This window comes from Diuraphis noxia, unplaced genomic scaffold (assembly GCF_037042655.1).
Source record: "Diuraphis noxia isolate RWA-SAM2 unplaced genomic scaffold, SU_Dnox_SAM2 contig0001, whole genome shotgun sequence".
Taxonomy (NCBI): Eukaryota; Metazoa; Arthropoda; class Insecta; order Hemiptera; family Aphididae; genus Diuraphis; species Diuraphis noxia.
In genome coordinates, this window is record NW_028301711.1 from 46,960,575 (window position 1) to 46,982,172 (window position 21,598).

The following is a 21,598-nucleotide window of genomic DNA, read 5'->3' on the forward strand; positions in this document are numbered from 1 at the left end:
TGTGCTTTGGTGCTTGATAAGTATGTAGCATATCGTCAACACGAGTAAACTACTGCATTTTACATCTATAAGTATAAGGTCTATGTTTCTTACTTGATAATATGAAGCTTAAAGCCAAGCATTACTGTGAAAAATAAATATTATATAATATTATGAATATACCTGTTAAATATATTATATTGTATTTATTTAATTTGAATATAATACTTGATTTAAATTAAAAAAAACCTTTTTATTGCACACTCACAAAATCAAAAAATTATAAAATAAATAAATGGTTACCTATAAATTATACATAAATAAATATGTAATATAATGAGAAAAATAGAACATAATGCATAAAATATTAATTAGTTAAATATGGTGGTCTATTAACGACTACTCCACAATGAACTTTGATGTCAGCAACATTATTGTTGTTTCTTGACAATTTTCTCAAAGACCAGGTATTCGTTTTTGGGTTGTACACTTCTATAGTATCAAAAACTGATTCTTCAGATTCTCCACCAATAACATATAATAAACCATCTAATGTCACAACTCCTATAAAAAAGTTATTTAATTGCAATATTTTTTATTATCAAATTATTAATAGTCACCACCAGAATTGTTTCGACATAAATGCATATCAGCAATGAAAGACCATACTCCATCACTTGGTCTGTATGCCTCAACACTTTTAAGATTCACCGATCCATCAATACCACCGATAGCATATATTACTCCGTCCAAGACCCCAATACTAACACTGTTGCGACATACAGATAGTTCTGCAACTGGTTAGGTTAGGTTAGGTTAGGTTAGAAAATTTTCTAAAATCGTTATCGTTATCGTTATAGCTATACGTGATTTCATAAAAATTTAAAACTCAAACGCTCAAAACATTTTTCCTATAATGATGCTTCGAGTTTTTTCAATAGCTACTCGAAGGAAAACTTATGGAAAACTTAGTGTTGTATTTTTAATCCTTAGTTATAAACGCAAAATTTTTTATGATTTTTCAACTTCAAAATTACTTGCAAATTTTCATCGCAAATTCAATCGAAAATTTGTTTCGCGTTTTTGACAGATTTCGTAAAATTTTGAACTATAAACGCTTATTAAAAAAAATTGTGACTTACGATTTTTAATTTTTTTTATCTACAATAAGATCAACTCATAAGGAACCTTCTATTAAATTTTCAAGTTTTTTTGGTCATCCAACATTTTTTTACCGACACTTCAAAAAAAAATTCTCAAAAAATTGAAAATTTCAGTGGTCTATAAATAACTCAAAAAAATTCAAACATTTTTGAAAATTAAACTGTAGATAGATAACATTAACATAAACATTTGGTGAAAATTTCAAGTATTTACAGTGATTAGTTTTTGAATTACAACCATATAAAAAAATCGGTTTGGTCGAAAATAGTTTTGCGTAAAAATTCACGTTTTTCTGTCACTTTTTTTTTGTTTTTCTTGATTTTTTTGAAAACTGTTGGAAAATGTTTACTTTTGACCTGTTTAGTGCATCAAGGATACTCACTTTTACATCGGAAACCACCCCCAAAGTTTGAAATTGAAGCATTATTTCGACTAGTTATGTTGTACACAGACACAAAAAAAAAAAAAAATACATCATTGTTAAATCAATACATTTATCACTTCGTTCAGAATCTAAAAGGGAACAACAATTTATTTTAATTGTTGGCGGAGATACAACTCTAACGAACTTGAAAAAGCTGGTTATAAACATTTGACAGTGAACCACACTAAAAATTTTGTAGATCCTCAAAGTGGAGCACATACTCAAAGTGTAGAACTACGTCTCTGGGGATCAGCAAAATGGCGATATTAGCTGTAGTTTCGTAAAACAGGAAAGTACCTAATATTATATAATGTGATATCTCCGAATTACAACCGCACTACATAACAATAACTGTTTCGCGCGAGATTGAACCACTCGAGTTAAATATATATCTAAGCACTAAGCTAACAAGTTAAGCAAAAAGCATTCAAATTATGATTAGGTTATGATATATTTTTTAACTACAATTGTGACATTATATTAAATGTTGAAGATTTGTTACCAAACAGACAATTTATAAAAAAAAAAAAACTAAAACATTGAAAATTTCAAATATTTTTAAATATTTTTAAAATTCAATCAAGAATAAAAAATACCAATAAAAACTTATTTATTATTTTAGAATTACACCTATATCTAAAATAATTTTCTCAAAAATTGATTTTATATTTCTTCGTCCCTTTTAAATCTTATAAAGGAGAGAAAATCGTTCATTATCGCGTCTTCTTATCTCAGATTTTTTTTGCTAAAATACATTTTACCAACTCCCTCTAGAATTTTTTTTAAAACAATTTATTTAATTGATTTTTACTAGAAACTTTTATTTTTGAAATTATATCCGTATCAATTATTATAATTATATGTACATATTTCTCATGTGTTACTTATCAAACACCAAAATAGTCACCAGCGTGTCCAATAATAATATTATAAATCACGTCATTATAAATACTGTAAAATATATTTAATAATAATAATAAGCTTAGATAGGTTTATTCATTCAATATTTTAGCCATTGGATTGTTTGGTGGATGAGCCCACATCCGACGAGAGGTCCGAATAGGTGGAGTCAGGTTCAGGGATGTAGTGGAGGGTATGCGGCGCATACCCACTTTTCAAATTTTTAAAAGAGAGCATACTAAAGAAAAAACTTGAGACCGGAAGTATGCGCTGAAAAATATGCGTCTACCCACTTCACAAAAATTGTTTTAAACTAGCTGACAGAAGTATTATTATATTATGTATTAGGTAAATAAATATACTTTATAATAATAATAATTACATTGTTAAAGTTATTATAATTTAAAATCAACTTAATAAAATAATAACTAATTATATGTTTTTAATTTATATAAATGAAAGGAGGTGGTGGTGGAGGGGTTTATGCAGGCCGTAGCCAGACCAAATTTTCTGGTGTGGCAAAGCAAACTTTAGGGGGGGGGGGGGGGGGTGTTATATATAAAACAATGTCTGTCTAATATTTTTAAGGGGGCAACGCCCTTTCCCACCGTGGCTACTGGCCTGGGTTTATGACAAAAGCTGCCACATATGTAGCATACTCACAAATAACTTTAGGACTACATGCCTGGTCAGGTCCCCTTGCTGGTTCTAGCAAACGGAGCTGGTAGGTGAAAAGGGTCATTTTATTTGTGTTACTTTAATTGACAAAGTTAAGTTTACTTATTCAGTTATCCGTTTACGGTTTACCCGAAGAGCAGGTATACTATTCCCCATGCCATGATTCCGAAGCGGTCGCTCATTCCTCCCCCTCCCACTTGACAACACGACAGAACGGAAGTGCTTAAGGAACAAAGGAATACGTTGACACTCAACAGATCGTCCTTCGTCAGTCGATAAATTATGCTAGTGTTTTTGTCAGTGTACACCGACAAGGGCAAGAATACCGTATTGAAAATATTATTTCACCTTATCGCGGGCTGCACTGTTGACAGTAGACACCGTAGCTACCTACGCGTAGGCGGCGTGTGCGTCACGGACGAGCTGGTTGAATCAATATTGTAGCAAGAATATTGTATGATAATATTATTTTCTCCACTGTACACTAATATAGCGGTGCGTAAATGCGTAATCGAGCGTCGTGCACTGGAGATTGCGGTTGTCAATATCACCACTATTGACACCAAGCCTCGAAAACGATCTATATTTCATCATCATGTCCGATACTACTAAATTCGTTCCCAAATCCGATTCGAACGTCGGCGATGAAGAATACGATATACAGCTGCAGCCGAAGGTATGTTAGACTAAACAGTTCTTCTTCGTTCTGTCTCAGTTTATATTAGTTTTTTAAGAACCCCTGATTAAAATACACGAATTGCGTTCTGTATTTTTGGGATGCAATTCGTGTACACATTTTTTCCGAGAAGCAACTAAGGTGACCCCATATTATCGAAAAATATATTTTAACTCGATGAATTATGTTCAGGATGGCTTATTGAGACAATGTTTGATGTAGTTTTTTCATGTGGTATTAATAGTAAACATTGAAAAACTGGCATAATTTAACATAATATAATATTGGATATCGGCTTTATACACCCCCAGTTGCAACATAAGCCAACATATATACTATTTGCTTTTTTTGTTTTTATTTTATATTTTAAAAGTAATTTGACTTAGCATAGTAAGGATACTTTATGGCTTATTTCTTATGGGTAAGGCTATGAAGATATAGGAGCTAAACATGAAAAATCTGCACGAAAAATTCAAAATTTACCAAAATTTAAAAAAAAAACCCCCCCATTTTTATTAATTTGCACTAAATAAAATAAATATAAAATATCGAAAAAATGTATAATATTCCAAATATGACGGATAACTATTTAAATTTTAACATTTCATAAAACTGAAATAAAAGGCTTCAAAAAATATATTTAAAATATAGTGCCTACATCACAATATTAGTGCAATTACTGAAATCCAATTCACATTGCACCGTTGTCGTTAAATTAATAGTTGACTACAACGGTAACAATAAATACCGAGATAAATACCTACATTAATTAATATTAAGTTTTAAATTAAAAATTATTATTTAAATACACATCTTAAGAAAGAAAAAGATGGATGTGTTAAATTTGAATTCAATATTTCAATGAAATAAATAAATTATTGTACACGAAAAACTATTCTGAATGGGTACATAATGGGAATGAAAAGTATATTTTATCCTTATGATATAAATGTGATTAAAGTAATTTATTTTACTATACCTATCCACTTTTCTAGTATCGTTTCTTCTTTACAAGACAGTACTGTTGTATGTCAACAAGTAGTTTTACATTCAGGATCTTTAAGTCTATGCTGCAATGTTGATCTTAATACTTTGAACTTAAAAGCAGCAGATTTTATAGATAGTCCTTCACTAAGAACTGCATTTATGGAATTTTCCAAATTAGCATGCGAAAAATCAGGTATTTTTCTAGGCATTTTTACTAAACAAAAAAAAATTAAACATTAAGAAATTAATTAATTTTAAATTTTAAATAATGTAATATTATTTTAAAATGGTTTTTAATTAATTAATATTCATTTAAATAGCTTAATTTTACTGAAATAATAATTAAATACAATTTTAATGGAAGTATCAATAAATTAAATATTAATATTATTACAAAAATCAATTTTTGGCACTCCAAGCCAGTAACTACAATTTTAAATCTATAAAGGGTTAGGTTATTGGCATACCGTTTATAACAAATAATAATTTTAAAAAATGTATTTCTAACTGTATTGTAATATTAAAAAAGTTCTTAAACACCAGAATATATCATTTGTAGTTGAATAAAATGGTTACAAACTAAATAAAAGCTTAATTGCTAAGCGCAGTTAACTAAAAAAATGGATAATATCGTACCTGTTTTCGGAAATCCTCTGTAGTGCTCGAATCTGATGTAATTTGTAAATAACAAAAAATAAACTCGTCATCATCAATAACCGAAAACTAAACATTAACAATATGGCCAGATAGTAAAAAAAAGATAATTCAATCGTCAAAATGTACATTAATTAAATATAAAATAAATTTTTAGTGCCAATAACTATAGAAGTGCCAATAATAGAACACTTTACCCCATTATAGGCATTAGTAGTTAGTACCATAGTAGGTTAAATTCATTTTTCTCGAAAAAAATACATTTGAAATTATCACATTAGGCATGTAAAAAGTATAATAATAATAAACATATACTTACTCTTAAGGTTTCAAATATCCACGAATAATATTTTGAAATTACGTTCTTGGTTTAAATATATAATTGCGCCCCAATTTGAACTAAAAATTACTATAGAAAAAAATTGTGCCAAAGAGAATTTTTAATAATTTTAACTGTTATTATGACATTAACCTTGTATTAAATTTTCAAGCTTTTGACGAAAAAAAAAGATTTTTTTTTACACTTAAAAAAAAAACTAAAAGCATTGAAATTAAAAATTTTCGTAAGCACCTGAAAATTAGTCAAACTATTTTAAAAATTTAATCAAGTATAGAAACGTTGAAACAAACATTTTGTGTACATTTCAAGTATCTGCAGTTTTTTTGTTCTAATTTTAACATAATAAAGAAAATCATTCCATGAAAAATTGAGCCGATGTTATAGAAATTTTAACTTCAAACAGTTCAAACGATCATCAAAATTTAATTAGACTTTCCAGTAGACACAGAATTTTGTTTAATAAATGTAGACAAACTAAATGAGAATCTTACATATAATTTTCAAATCTTAGATAAAAAGAAAATTATTCCGAATTTTCGTGATGTTTACAAAATGCACACTCATAAATAATGACTGAGAATTAACGCTTGATTTTTTTTTAAATTTAAACTAACCACTACTTATAATAAACCTTCTTTTAGTACTTTTTCAAGTTTTTTGATAGAATCAACATCAATTAAAAAAATTTTTGTATGCCAATAAAAAGTTCAACAAAAGTCAAATATATTTGACGTACCTATAGAAAATATAAGCACAAACGTTTAGTGAAACTTTATGTTTGTATACAGTTATTTTTTAAGAGTTATAACAAAGCCCTTTTTCAAAAAGCTTTTTTACGTGAAAATTTCTGTTTTTCTAAATTTTTTTTTTAAATTTAATTTAAACACTAATTTTGGTTACGGGGGAGGGGGGCAAGATTCCATATTAGGTTATTAGGTACATTCATTATGTAAGCATAACGAGAAGATTTTTGATTTTGTTTACTACTAGTAATAATAGATTTTCTTTATTTCAAATTTTGTTAAATGTAAACTCGTAACACATATTTTTAATGCATTCATTTGCGTGGTTTTAATTAAATATAATATATACAGGTCTAAAATAATTTTCAATTATAATAATTATCAATAATTATTTTATTTTTCGTCACCAAAATCAATCTTATACAAACAGAATATATTCATTTTTTGTAATGTGTGCTTCTTTTTTTTTTATTATTGAAATAAATTATAAATATGAACATAACATGAGTCACATGATAGGGGAAGTCACCCCTTATTATTATTATTATACTCTTCGTACAATTTCTTATTTTATTGATTTTACTGATTTTATTAATTATTGCAGTAAGGATTATTGTATAGCTCGATGTTTGTTTTTTCAGAGTAGTAGGTCGCGATTCCAGTTTCTTTTCAGTCTACGTGGAGGGTGGTCGGTGTTGAGATTTGAGGACATTTTTTTAATTAAGAGGTTAATATTCAATGGCAGTATTATGTAGTATAATTTATAATGGCGTTTAGAGAGTATATTTGAGTGCTTCTTTAAAAAAAAAAAATTAAATAATTAATTTTGAGGTGAATATTTTCAAGGCACAAGTATCTATACCTAGTCTATAGGTTTACTTATTATCATGTATGAAATTAGTAAAATAGACTTGCTTGTCCACAAACATTGTTTTTTAAATTATTTCACCCTATTGTTTTATTAATTGTTGTAATTAAACCATATTTTTCTATAATAGATAATAGTTCCCTAATAAAATTGCTTGTTCTTTTGATTTCTATAATATTACTGATAATTTATTGATAAATAATTCTGATACTCTATCACCCTAAATTTCTGAACTGATATTTACCTTATATTTTACCTACCTAATTACTTTTTTACTTTTTCTGCAAAAAAATTTTAACTTAACTTTAAAACTTTTAACTGAGGTGGTATAAGTACTAATAGTCACAACATACAATGATTTGCTGATTGTATTTTTAATCATGTTTAGACTGAATATATTGACGAGACCATTACGAAACAAGAATACATAAAAGAAGAAATAACTCATGAATATGGTAAATTTTAATAAACTTGTTAGTATTAACTAATAACTTTTAGCTTTGTTGGCTTAGATGAAAACAGTTATAATGATCATGATTTACCAAAAGGATGGGAAAAAATAGAACATGATAGTGGTATGCCAATTTATATGAATACAGAAACAAGAGTATGTTCATTTTCAAAACCATATTTTCTAGGAACCAACAGTCTTAAAGTAAATGTTTATTAGCAATTTACTGTTAAAATTATTTTTGTTTTATCAACATTTTTTTAATGCATTTTAATTTTTAGAACCATGAAATTCCAGTAGCAAATATACCTTGTTTGAATCAGAAATTGAAAAATGAAACCAAGAATGATAAAAATGTTGAAGCAACCTCTTCTTCAGCCTCTTCTTTGAACAGTAATATTTGCACAATATTTTTATTGTATTATAAGTATCAATCATGATTTTATACAAATTTAAAATTGTTTTTTAGGATGTCCTTTAACATTAAGCCACGAAGAGTATCGAAACTACTGTAGTAAAATATTCAAATTTAGGAATATTAAAGTTTATAAATTTAAGTAAATATTTATTATTAAAATATTAACTTTATTAGAGCTGGTATTTAAATGTTGATGTATCTTACCTACTGTTGTTTCTGTTTAGTTCGTGGGTGAAGCGCCGGGAATATATACGCAAACAAAAGGCCGATTCAAAAACAAAAGATCTTCAAAGATCAGCATCAGTTTCAACTGCTCTTGATTCCATTGGTAAGAGAAAAATAAAGTTAGTACTACAGTGAGTTCCAATTAATATGATCAGATTGGCTCAGATCATTTTGATTTTATTAACTGATTGATTCCATAAAACATATATTTTCTTTTGATAATTCAATACTTATACAAATACTTAAAATTAAATTTAAAAATAATAATAACAAAAATTAAAATTAAAAAGTCCATTTAAAATGAAGTTAAGACACTATCTTTTTACAATTTTAGATACTCCAGAATCTTCTAATATAATTTTTGTTTTAGTTTGAAATTAAAACCAATATTTAAGATATTTTATTTTTAGTTATATAAATTGAAAATAATAGGTATTCATAAAAATTGTTCTATTATCTGGCTCATAGTTATTCTAATAATTAAATTTAACATTTTTAACATAAGATTTGGTTTAGCATTTTTTTTTTTTATTCCAATTAACGGTTGATTCTGTACCAATTACCACATTAAGCATAACACACTGTATTATTATTATTATTATTGTGTATAATATGTATATAACTTATATATATATATATTACAATATTTGGTATTTGAATATAATAGTTTTTACCCATTTTTATTGATATATCATTTTTCCACTAATGCTTATTTAATATATTTAACATTTTAGTTAAAAAGGAGGGTAAAGCACTTAATCCTGAAGACCTGCAATACATAATTAATTTAAAAGGTACAAATTACATTGGAATATTGCATGAATACATTCAACGTGTATTGAAAACTTCAAATCATTCATTTGTAGTTAAAGAACTTGGTTAGTTTAAAATAGAAAATGATGAATGTGTATAATTGTATATATTATTATCTATATAATAATTTTTTTTTAGAACAATGCAAATACCCTTATTTATGCACAGTAATCTTAGATGGAATAAAATATGGTATTGGTACAGGATCTACCAAAAAACAAGCTAAAATGGATTCTGCGAGAGCAACTCTTCAAATCTTATTACCTTCTGTCAAACATTTTCAAACTGATAATTTTAATTTAACTAGGAATGAAATTCAAGAGAATAATCATCTTGAACAATACAAAGTAAGTATTTTTAACAAGTGCCAAATCAGATACTACAATTATTCAATTTTTATTATGTTTTCAGATTTTTGACAAATTAAACATTAAAGATACTATAATACCGCAAATTTGTGCTCAATCTACTGAATCCACACCATATGAAATGTTAAAACTTTGTGTAAAAAGGTATGATGATTTATTTAACTTTTAATACTGACGTATTTCCATTTCATCTCTCAATATTTTTTGGACAAGAGTTGAGACCATAAAACTATACTATAATTCTGTAAAATTAAATTGAAATTTCTGAAACAATTTGTATAAAAATGATAAATGAATTTTAATTCATTTTAATTTTTCAAAATAGGTATTTTATTTGTAATTGAATAATCTGTAAATTTCAGTGTTTACTATTAGATCAATTTATCTACAGTTCATATTAAAAAAAAGCGGGTAACGTGGATGTCACTCTGATATACAGTAGGTTACAAGTGGGTTACTGTAATGGATGGAATTAAATTTGAATCCAATGATATTATATCATTGTATACGAAAAACGATTCTGAGCGAAGACGGTTTATCTGTCTAGGATATATTATAGATTATTAAAAATTTTCAAATCTTAGATTTAAAAAGAAAAATTTTTATGAATTTGAAATAATTTGCGAATTTTCATGATTTTTACATATGTTGTCAAAATTCAAACTTTGATTTTTTTTTTTTTTAAATTATTGAGAGCAAGTATTCTTCAAATAACAATAATTTACAATAATATACAACATATCACATTTTTAAAATGAATAAATGTTATAACTACTACTTTTATAATTACTACCTATATAAATTGTGCAATTACTTGGTAAAATCTGATGCTGCTTCATCAGATATTCAGCCCAATAAATTACTCTTACTTGAAATACTCAGTAACAATTTGTTAGGTATTGGTTTAACAATTTTAAGGACAATTTTTTTTTTATATAGAAATTTTGGCGAAGGTACAAATCTATTGTGTGAAATGGAACAGATGCAAAGTGGGTCTGATACTGAAAATTATTATCGCTGCACTATGACTGTAGAAAAATATTCTGCAACTGTTATTTGTAAAGATAAAATTGAAGGTCGCCAAAAAGGGGCTCAAGCTCTATTAAAGGTGAACATATAACAATAAATACTATACAAATATATTTTACTATTTTCTCTTATTTAACAATGTGTAATTATAGGTATTGCACCCTCATGTTCATTATTTTGGATCTTTATTACGGATGTATAGTCGTCAACATTATGAATATAATGAGAACAAACCAAACACAACTAAACCAAAAACCAACAAATATAAAAATTGCCCTGATGTCAATCTTCTTAAAAAGTTGAGAACAACCATGTTAGAACTGGAATCACATACAATTAAATGATCGAAAGAAAATATAAATATTTTTTTAAAACAAAATAATAACCTCCTTGATTTAAACAATTATTTTGTACTGGTGTAATAATGCGTGTCTAATACTACTATTTTGTGTAAAATTATGTATACCACTTTTTTTCAAACTCTAAATATAATTTTTTATATTGTCCTGTATTTAATCAACAGTATTTTACTGTCGGTTTAAAATGATTTTGTGAAACCAACTTCAATTTATTGAGTTTATTCTAAAAAATATAATTTAAGGTAAAATATAGAAACTAAAATATATTTTAACTATATTATATATTATTTTTAAGCTATTTATGAATTATGCTTTGATTTAAACATTTTATAATATTTGTATAATTTATTTTTTATTAATTATTCAGTATTAAAATTTATAATCTGCTGATTTAATTAAAAATATGTATAACTGATATTATAATATTAATAGTTAATATGTTAATATTTATATAATATTAAATTGGTTAAAATTTACTCATGAGATGCCAAATTGTAATACAATTTTCTTTGAATCTTTATTTTAAGTTCAATTTATGTTGTGTTTAACTCACATTTAAAATTAATATATTTTTTTTTTACAACTTTTTAAATAAAGCTGAAAAATCCTAACAAATACTTGATCTTTGAAAATAAAATAGTACAAAAGTTAATTTAAATCAAAAATTTTAACAAAAAAAATAATACACCTCTATTGTTGCTATTGTTTAATAATTTTTTATTTTTTTCAGTATTCTCTCTTAGCTCATCACCTATTAATTTATTAATCATCTTAAGGAATGTCCACCCATATATGATATAGTTACCATAAGGCAACAATAAGCAACATCAGTTGGAACTTTCAAAGCATTCTTAACAAAAATTGTTTAACCAATCAAAAAAATACTATAATAATATATATTATAATTATTGAATAGACAAAATATTAGAGAATTGATACAAATTTATTGCTTTTATTTTTGTTGTTTTAATAAAAACATTATTCTTAAGTATTGAATTTTAGATCATTTAATTAATGATTATTACTGAATTAATTTATATTAATCTATATTATTCATCTGAATGGTCTCTTGAATATAAGTTTAGGTGTAAAAATATATTGTTATCATGCTTATAATACAACAATTTTATTTTAAAAATTATGATGATTTATTTGAAATTACCATTATTTTATGGTTAAATAAAGTTAAAAGTTGATGTGATAACAATAATTTATAACATAATTTAAATAAAAATAATATCTATATTATATTTAAAACAAATAAAATAAAAAATATTTCTTTGAATCTTATTTCTTTGTGTTTATACATTTAATTGCAAATTAAATCTGTAAGCAAAGTGAATAGCGTGAAATAGCCGGTGGTGATGTGATGATATTTGACTATAGACTTAAATTTAAGAATTATATAGGTGATAATACTGCAATGATATTAATACTGTAAATCATCAAATAATAAAGACATACAAGCTTATATAGGTAACTTTAATAAGATTACAATTTTATATAAATCTGTACTAACTACCCGTAGATACATAAATGATAATAATATATATAGGATTTAATAAATAGTGAAAATTATGTAAAGAAAGTTGATAACTCAAGCCCTATAATTTAACAATTGTTAAGATTTAAAAGCGCTTAACTATAAAATTCAAACAAATTGTAAGTTTATTGTTATGAAGTGAAGTTTCATTCATAACTGATCACGTTATTTTTGATTCATTACATACATTTTAATTTAGTCTTCATGCCCATGTGTAAAGTAAATATTAAAGATTATTGTATATCAATAACATAGTTATAAGTATTTGGTTAATGCAAAAATGAAGAGGTTCTAACAGAAAACTGAATCGTGACCATTCTACGCATGCACCACTATATTTCTAATCAAAATCACTAATCGCTTTATCAATATTTTATATTATTAATATTTAACAATTGAAATCATGTTAATAAAAATACTCAGAAATCCTAAATCAAAGGCTTAATTCATATCTTTGTAATGTTGGGTAGTAACTTAATGTTGTCAATACAATTTAGGACAAAAATTTGTCTTATAGGGAAAATTCTTATACCCTGTAGCCTGTAGGGTAATTGCATTTCCTAATTATTTTTTTTTTAAATTACCTACTTATGCATTTTTAGCAATAATGTCGCGGTTCATTATTCCATTATATTTAATTTCAATTAACACAATTTTAACAAAATTACATCGTTGTGACTAAATAATTTATGAATGTAGAATGCATGGCAACACCTTGGGGCTGAGACAAAACTTTATGGCTAATTTGTTTATTTCTTGTCTGGGTTTTGTATGAATGTAATTCATTGTTATTATTTTTATTATTTTATTAAACTACAGTAATAGTTCTTAAAAAAAAAATCATCTAGTAGCTAGTACTATAGTCTCTAATAACAAAAATAAAATCGATTTCTAACAACATTTGGAGAAGAGAATAAGAAATTTAATGATGTTTTTAATATTAAAATCGGGGCTTCAGTACTGCACCTCAGATTTTTCATTGGGACGGTGGTGAGGCTGTAGCCAAAGGGGAGGTTAGTGTGCAGACCCCTGAGAATAATAAATGCAATTTAAAATTTAAAATTTATTAGTCAAAAAACACTTTTATTCTCCATAAACATTGACGTTTATGTAAGTCTTAATTTAGAAAAAATTAGAAGGTATTCCGGAGTCCTCAACAACGAATGTTTAATGAAAGAGAGTTCCACACAAAATTATCAGTTAAATAACAAGGGAGGCTTCGCTCTTACATTCCTTTCTAGCAAAAATCATAATCTAGTCTACAAATTATTATAAATGAGAAAAAAGCTTATTTATTATTTATTAAAAAAAAAAAAAAAACATAAAATTAGTTGAACGTTGGCTGCCACCTGAATTATTTTTGACGTAAGTATTGCTGGATACCAAATTCGACATTATCTTAAATTAACTTTATTTTAATAAAACCTGAAAATAGAAAAAATATGTATTTTACCGTAGCGTAGACAACATATAAATATAACATTAGAAAACAAAGAAATTATCCAAGTAGACCATTTCAAATACTTAGGCAGCATAATAACAGACGACGGGAAAAAGAAATCAGAAGCAGGATAGGTCAAGCAAAGAACACACATTCCTTAAAAAGAGAAAAATACTAACATAAAAAAATATGAACATAGCAACGAAAAAACGGCTCATAAAAACATACGTATGGAGTGTGGCATTATATGGAAGCGAGACCTGGACAATTTATAAGAAAGAAAAAGATATGTTAGAAGCTCTCGAGATTTCAAGTATCTGCGGTCATTTGTTTCAGTCGTTTTAGAGTCACGCCAAAATAAGAAAATCGCTAAATGTGAAATCCAATGTTGAAAAAATTTAAATTTCAAATGCTCATAAAAATTTAATTTGAATTCCGGTGGACTTTTTATTTGTGATAAAGATTGAAAAACTTGTAAGGAATCTTGTATTAAATTTTTAAGTCTTAGATTAAAAAGAAAATTTTTTATGAATTTCTAGCTTAAAATAATTTGTGAATTTTTGTGATTTTTACGTATTTTGTCAAAATTCAAACTATAGCCTATACCCATGAATAGCTCAACTTAAGTCGAAAATTTTTGAAAATTGCATGGTGGATAGAATATCTTTATATAAACATTCGGTGAAAATTTCATGTATCAATGGTCATTTGTTTTAAAGTTACATCAAAAACCAAAATCGATTTTGTCGAAAACTGATCGTGCGTAAAATTTCACGTTTTCCCCTTAATTTTCAGTTTGTTTTTCTCGGTTATTTAGAAAAGTATTAAGAATATTTTACTTTTGGCCCCCCCAAAGTACCAACTAGGTTCACTTTCTGATCGAACGAGGTACTGCAGTCAAAAATCAAGCACCATGATATTCTTGCATATAATATCATTCAGGTACCTGCTACTATATTAATATGAGAATGAGACGATATTATAAGACAATTAAATAAAGAGAAATTAAAAGAAAATTGTAAAAAGAAAAAGGTTTCTAAATTTTGTCGTACTTAATAATAATAATATATAGTATAAAATATAAATGAAATTTCAAATTATTATTAAATAAATAATTAATAAATTATGATACTATTGTAGTATTGTACTAGCCATTGTGTAGTGTGTACTCACTGTAGTGTGATAATAGACAATAAGTTAGACAATATAATATAGACAATCATCAATAAGCGATCCAACCGTATGCGCTTAGATCACGATTACATCTATATTTTTTTAAATATTTTAACTAATATACCTAGGTAATTACTTTTTCAGATCGAGAATGGAAAAGTAAACAAAAAATATCTGAACTATCTTACATAATATATTTTACTATACGATTTGCAACCTTGGCCATAGACGTCCGCAGAAATTTTTATAGGGGGGGGGGGCAATGTTAGGATTTGAGGATAAATATTATAATTTTACTAGGTGTTTTAAAATAATAATCTTTTTTATTATACCTACTCGCATACAATATATTATATTTTATACTTTAAATTTGTTGTATAGTATATAGTAATTTATCTTAAAACATTCAATTAAAAATAATATTTTGAAAAATCCAGGGGGGGCAAATGCCCCAGCTTGCCCTCCCCTGCGGGCACCTATGACCTTGGCCTAGTCATGTAAACATAGGCGTAAACTGGGGTGGGCAAGGGGGCCATAATTTTATATAATAATATTATGTAGATATGATTTATTTGATATTATGATATGATTTGAAAATATGTATATGATTTTTAAAATATATTTATCGATTCCTATTATTATTGGTTGATTTATTTCATTACTTTGGTAGTATAATTTTGATCATCTTATACTATTAATTATTATTATACAACAAAAGGTAAAGGTAATTATTTACAAGTTACTAAAATGTAAGGTTTACTATATATTCTAGTTGATATATAACTATATATTTGCCCCCCCCCCTAATACAAAAAAAAAACCTAAAAAGTTGGAAACCAAGTATATCCGTAAACAGCTCAAAACAAGTCAAAATATTTTGAAAATTGTATCAAATATAGAAAGTGCTAATATAAACAACCAGTGAAAATTTCATGTATCTACGGACATTTTTTTTTAGAATTACACCAAAAACCGAAATCAATTTTGACGAAAATCGGGTTTGCGTAAAAATTCCCGTTTTTTCTTTAATTTTTCATTTGTTTTTCACGGCGTTTTTGAAAACTACAGAAAAAATTTTACTTTTGACCCCCCAAAGTACCACATAGGTTCACTTTCCTATCAGAAAAGTTACTTTTGAAGAAAATCTAATTATTTTTACTGATCTAAAACGTGATGACAGACGCAAAAAAAAATAAAAGAATAAAAAAACACACATCATTCAAAATCAATACATTTATCGCTCCGCTCAGAATCTAAAAAAGTATTTGAATACAATCATAGGCGCCCGCAGAAATTTTTCTAGGGGGGGGAGGGCAATGTTAGGATTTGAGGATAAATATTATAATTTTACTAGGTGTTTTAAAATAATCTTTTTTATTATACTCGTGTACAAATACAATATATTATATTTTATTGTATTATGTTTATTTTATACTTTAAATTTTTTGTTTAGTATATAGTAATTTATCTTAAAACATTCAATTTAAAAAATATTTTAAAAAAGCCAGGGGGGGCAAATGCCCCAGCTTGCCCCCCCCCTGCGGGCGCCTATGAATACAATACATATTCATAATATTATTACATTTATTCCAACGAACACTTAACAATTTTACAAGACTGAACTGCAGCTAGTCTGCAAGCTCAAAACCATTGATTATAAATACTATAATATTTATATTTTATAATCAATGATAAAACTTTCTTTTCTACAGGGAATAATAAAAATCTAGCCCGTCTGACTAGCAGCGCTCGGCGGTTTTATGAACTACGCGGAGCGTAACTCATTCTAACCGCTGATACGGCGCGCGATAACCTGTTCTTTATAATAGTGGTTTAGATAGTACCGAGTTGCCCGACCTGTATACACAGACTTCTATAATAAGTATAGAAGTCTGTGCCTGTATATAAGACCGTGGCCGCAGTATTGGCCAAAAAGTTTTGATAAGAAATTAAACAATTTTGATTCTTGATAACAAATTAATTTATTTCCATGATTTTGTAAATATAATATATACAATAATTTTTGTCACATTTGAAACTTAAAAGTTAACAATTAACTTATAACAAAAACAAACCACAGATATAGATAATAAAGTTTATCTTCTATATCTGTGGAACAAACCTTATAATTTACTTATAATGACAATCTTGTCATTTTACATTTACTATACATTTATTGTAAACAAAAACCGGTACCAACTTCAAGGCCGAGCCTCCAGTAATTCGAACGTAATTTCAAGGCCGAGCCTCCACTATGTTATCACACGGCAGAGTGTCGTTTCTTGTTTGTTCTTTTATATTATGTACAGTGTCCTAGCCTCCTAGCCAAAGTATCTACGAAATCTAAGACCGTACTTGCTAAAAGATATCATACAAGAGTTTTGAAGACCTATTACCTAACCTTTTTAGATGATTTTAGATTAAATGAAACAATCGAGTATTTCGAGAATATTCTATCGATTTTTTCGGTCACCAGGCATCGCTACAACCGGCAGCACTGCGGATTTGTGGTTACTGTTGAATATTGTGATTATTCATCACTGATAATATGTTAACACGATTAATATAAAGTTTATATTTTCTTGGTTATAACTTATAAAATAATAAACCGTTTTTGTGAATTTCGGACTTGAAGGATTATGCTTTAATCGTATAAACTCAAACTAATTTACTTAACTTGTAACATCTAAATACCTTACTTATCCAGCATGAGTTTAAATTTAGGTGCAACCAAAACCACAAATCAGCCTTCAATGTTTACAATGACTGCACCTGCTAATGCTTCGTGTAAGTTAAAAATTAATTGTTAATAATTAGACTAGGTTGCAACACGTCAAGTTTGTAACACAAATGTTTTACGTTGAAACTTTACAAAATAGTTCTTAAAATGTAATTTTGTTTGTGTTCATTTTCTCCAGATAATTTTACATAAATCTAATTCAATTGTTACTCATAGTATATTATGACGAGCATATTTGAATAAAGCATACCTACAACATTTCTGTCATAAATTTTGTTGACTATATTATACACTATCTAGTATTATTACTTTTTAGGTGCTATTAATTATTTCATATTTATAAATATTATAATGTATATTTTAATGAACCCCTGATAATGTTATTTTAATAAAATATAATGAAAGTAACTATTGTAAGCCAGCAACTGTTGGTAAAAAATTGCTGATGCAGCTTTTTTAGTAAGTGCTCGGCATAGGTACATCTCATATTGTGAGTTGCTGTCAGTCCAATTTGAGTGGAAATATGAGAGTATAGACAGTATGAGCCTTAGTTATAGAGTTTTCATTAAGAGCCTTAAATTGTAAAATAACTTACATAAACATAATTTTATTGATTAAACTTTATAATATTTTTACTGTGTAATGTTTTTTATTTATTTGTCCATATTTACAAAGTATACATATATAATAAACATTTTCAGTAATTTACATGATTGTGATTTGAGCTTCTATTAAGTAAAACAAAATTGATGAATTTTAGAATTTTATACGATAAAAAAATTAAGAAAATTTTAGGTACCTGCCTGTTTTAGAAATCTATTTATTTATTTTCAAACCAATAGGTAAAAATAGTTATAGATATATTGATTTAAAAAAAAATGGGTGGAAATAGTTTTTATTGATAAATTATAATGCCTTTTAATAAAAAAAAATACAGAATAAAATTATAAGCCTATTGTGTAAAAGAAAGGGAAAATAAGATAATATGATATTATATTAACATCATATTATGTATTAAAACATTATTTATTTATTTAGGTGGTTCAACTCAAGCTTCAACAGCTTTCTCCTTAGGGAGAAATACCCAATCAACTTCCACTGGTTTTTCATTAGGTGTTAAAAATCAATCATCTACTGGTTATTCACTGAGAACATCAGCATCTACTGGATTCTCGTTAGGTCAAACTCAAGCATCTAATACTTTATCATTGAGAATAAATCAAACTTCAACTACTTTCTCTTTGAATGCTACTCCGACTGTTTCTACTGGTTTCTCATTTGCTAGTACCACCAAAACATCTACTGGTGTCTCGTTAGTTACAACTCAAGCATCTACTGCCTCACCACTGGTCACTACTCAAGTGTCAAATGCTTTCTCATTGGGAACAACTAAAGTATCAACAAATTTCTCATTGGGTACATCTCCAGCAGTTTCTTCAGGTTTCTCATCAGGTAAAAAAAGCAGTCCTGGATTTTCATTGAGCTCTTCTCAAACAACCTCAGCCCAAGCTACTACATTACAAACTACTGCAGCAATTACTTCACAACCGCTATCTGTCACATCTCGGTATGAATAAAATCCAATATTTTAATTACAATTATAATTATAATAACATAATACATTTCTATAATAGATCAGATAGTCAATTCAGCACAATTCAACCAAATAATTTTCAACAACTTTTTGATTTAATGAACAACTGGACTGTCAGCTTAGAAAATCAAGAAAAACAATTTCTTAATCAAGCAAGTGAAATAACTGTTTGGGATAATATGTTAAAAAATCAATCCACTAAGGTAATTTATATTAATTATTTAATTTAAAATATTAATTTATCATAACTATTAATTTGTAGTTGATAAAACTGAACGATATTCTGGAGAAAAAAAAAAAAGAACAAGCCAATATTGAAAATGAACTTGACTTCTTGATATCCCAACAAAAAGAACTTGAAGATTCTTTAGTTTTACTAGAGCAAGAATTACAATCTACTGAAGTATTAAGTAGCTTGAACAATGAAAGGGAACCAATGTATGTTTTTTTAAATAATTATATAGTATAATTACTATTTTTCACTTATTTTAACCAAATAATATTTTATATAGTTATAACGTTGCTCAAGAAATTGATAACCAAGTAAAACAAATGTCAGGGGATATTAAAGAAATAGTAAACGTTTTAAATGAAGCCAACTCCGAAAATGATCATGATGATGATAATAATGTAAGTTTAATCAAAATTATATAAATATAAATCAAAAAATTATTTTAAAATATATTTGTATAATGATTTATTTGACTTTGGTTTCAGTTGAATACTATTTGTCGAATATTGAACTGTCATATGACAGCATTACACTACATAGAGCACAATGCAAACAATTTAAGTTCTATGGTATCTGAAGTGAATGAAGAACATTCTCGTTTCTTAACAGCTGCTAATAATGCTGATAACTGTTTTGTGTCTTCTTTTAGGAAAAAATAATATAAGATTGATATTTACACAATTTAATACAATATTGTATTTGATACTTTTCAGTATTATAAACAGATACTTACTAACATTTAATGATTCAGTAAATTATATTTATCCTTAATTATGTGTAATTGTTTAAAAAAGTTAAAATATAAACAAGTATTAAATTGTTTAGCTTGTAAACATTAATGAAGATAATAATTTATCAATGATTTAATATTTCATAGAATATAAATACTAATATTATGACTTAGATAAAAAATCATTTGTTTTTTAATGTAGGTATGCAAAAGATTTTAGTTTTTTTATTTTACGAATATCGAAATAAATATTGAACATAATATAGTGCGTTAAGAGAGGTAAATTATAATATTGGGTAAAATTTAATTTAATTCATTTTTAAAAATTTCATAATTTTTATTTTACAGTTAATTATTAATATTAATAGCAGTAAAAAAACTCTATATGACCCTAAAAAAATCTTTTTTTCATAAGTATTAAATTTTTTGAATTGGGAAGCTAGTTATAAAAAAACTTGAATATTGTTTTCATTTCTTAAAATTGAAAAATATATGTTTAGGAAGATTAATAGAGAACAAAAAGTGATTTATTAAACATATATTTTTGTAGTTTTATAGTCGTAAATATACCCCCAGTAATTTTTTATATGTTCATACATAGGCAAGTGAAGACTTTGTCCGCAGGAGGGCCTACATTAAAAAGGTCTGAACCATTTACCAAATATTCTTGTACTAATGACTACTAGTATAGTAAAATATTTAATTTAAAATTTTTTAAGTAGGTATCTATTTATTTAATTCAGTATACAAATAAAAAAATAATCTAGTATAGTATAGATATCAGTCATCACTGCATCAAATATTTATACATTTATTCATGATATAACTAACTTAGTTATATCATGCATTTATTAAAGACTTCATCCGCAGTGGCAGCCTAGCTAATAGTGACCAGCACCACCTTAATGAACCGAAAAATGACCCATACCCACTATCAATTGATTGGTTGGGAGGGGGAGTAGTCCCACTAACTTAATATTGATATAGTTTTAAAAAAGACTGTATTATCTATTTACAATTAATATTTATATAGTTTTAAAAAAGGCTGTATTATTTATTTACAATTAAT

The 21,598-nt window shown here is 26.5% G+C and overlaps 2 protein-coding genes and 1 pseudogene across 3 annotated transcripts in view; 2 read left to right on the forward strand and 1 right to left on the reverse strand.

The window, feature by feature from the left end:
- Positions 1 to 389: 389 nt before the first annotated feature.
- Positions 390 to 21,598, reverse strand: part of LOC107170610 (NFX1-type zinc finger-containing protein 1-like) — a 62,931-nt pseudogene continuing 41,722 nt past the window's right edge. Inside the window, exon 15 of the transcript XR_016190988.1 lies at positions 390 to 776. The product of XR_016190988.1 is annotated as an NFX1-type zinc finger-containing protein 1-like (transcript). The remainder of the gene's footprint in view (positions 777 to 21,598) is intronic.
- Positions 3,678 to 11,172, forward strand: LOC107170612 (microprocessor complex subunit DGCR8-like). Its single transcript, XM_089216275.1, has 11 exons — positions 3,678 to 3,821; positions 7,802 to 7,868; positions 7,926 to 8,068; positions 8,146 to 8,257; positions 8,334 to 8,421; positions 8,507 to 8,610; positions 9,242 to 9,385; positions 9,459 to 9,667; positions 9,732 to 9,832; positions 10,628 to 10,796; positions 10,870 to 11,172. Exons 1-11 carry the CDS (start codon positions 3,741 to 3,743, stop codon positions 11,059 to 11,061), a joined length of 1,410 nt encoding a protein of 469 aa, XP_089072401.1. The 5' UTR covers positions 3,678 to 3,740; the 3' UTR covers positions 11,062 to 11,172.
- LOC107170614 (uncharacterized) lies at positions 17,544 to 20,542 on the forward strand. The gene is made up of 6 exons (XM_015520779.2): positions 17,544 to 18,020; positions 19,012 to 19,540; positions 19,608 to 19,770; positions 19,830 to 20,005; positions 20,080 to 20,197; positions 20,285 to 20,542. The coding sequence occupies exons 1-6, from the start codon at positions 17,942 to 17,944 to the stop codon at positions 20,456 to 20,458; spliced, it is 1,239 nt and encodes a 412-aa protein (XP_015376265.1). The 5' UTR covers positions 17,544 to 17,941; the 3' UTR covers positions 20,459 to 20,542.

Bases quoted from the DNA above. Each gene is read 5' to 3' on its own strand.
- LOC107170612 (XM_089216275.1), top strand. From the start codon at position 3,741: ATGTCCGATACTACTAAATTCGTTCCCAAATCCGATTCGAACGTCGGC. The intron at 8,069-8,145 runs GTAAATGTTTAT...TTTAATTTTTAG, and splicing joins TAGGAACCAACAGTCTTAAA to AACCATGAAATTCCAGTAGC. The intron at 9,386-9,458 runs GTTAGTTTAAAA...ATTTTTTTTTAG, and splicing joins ATTTGTAGTTAAAGAACTTG to AACAATGCAAATACCCTTAT.
- LOC107170614 (XM_015520779.2), top strand. From the start codon at position 17,942: ATGAGTTTAAATTTAGGTGCAACCAAAACCACAAATCAGCCTTCAATG. The intron at 19,771-19,829 runs GTAATTTATATT...ATTAATTTGTAG, and splicing joins TAAAAAATCAATCCACTAAG to TTGATAAAACTGAACGATAT. The intron at 20,198-20,284 runs GTAAGTTTAATC...CTTTGGTTTCAG, and splicing joins ATCATGATGATGATAATAAT to TTGAATACTATTTGTCGAAT.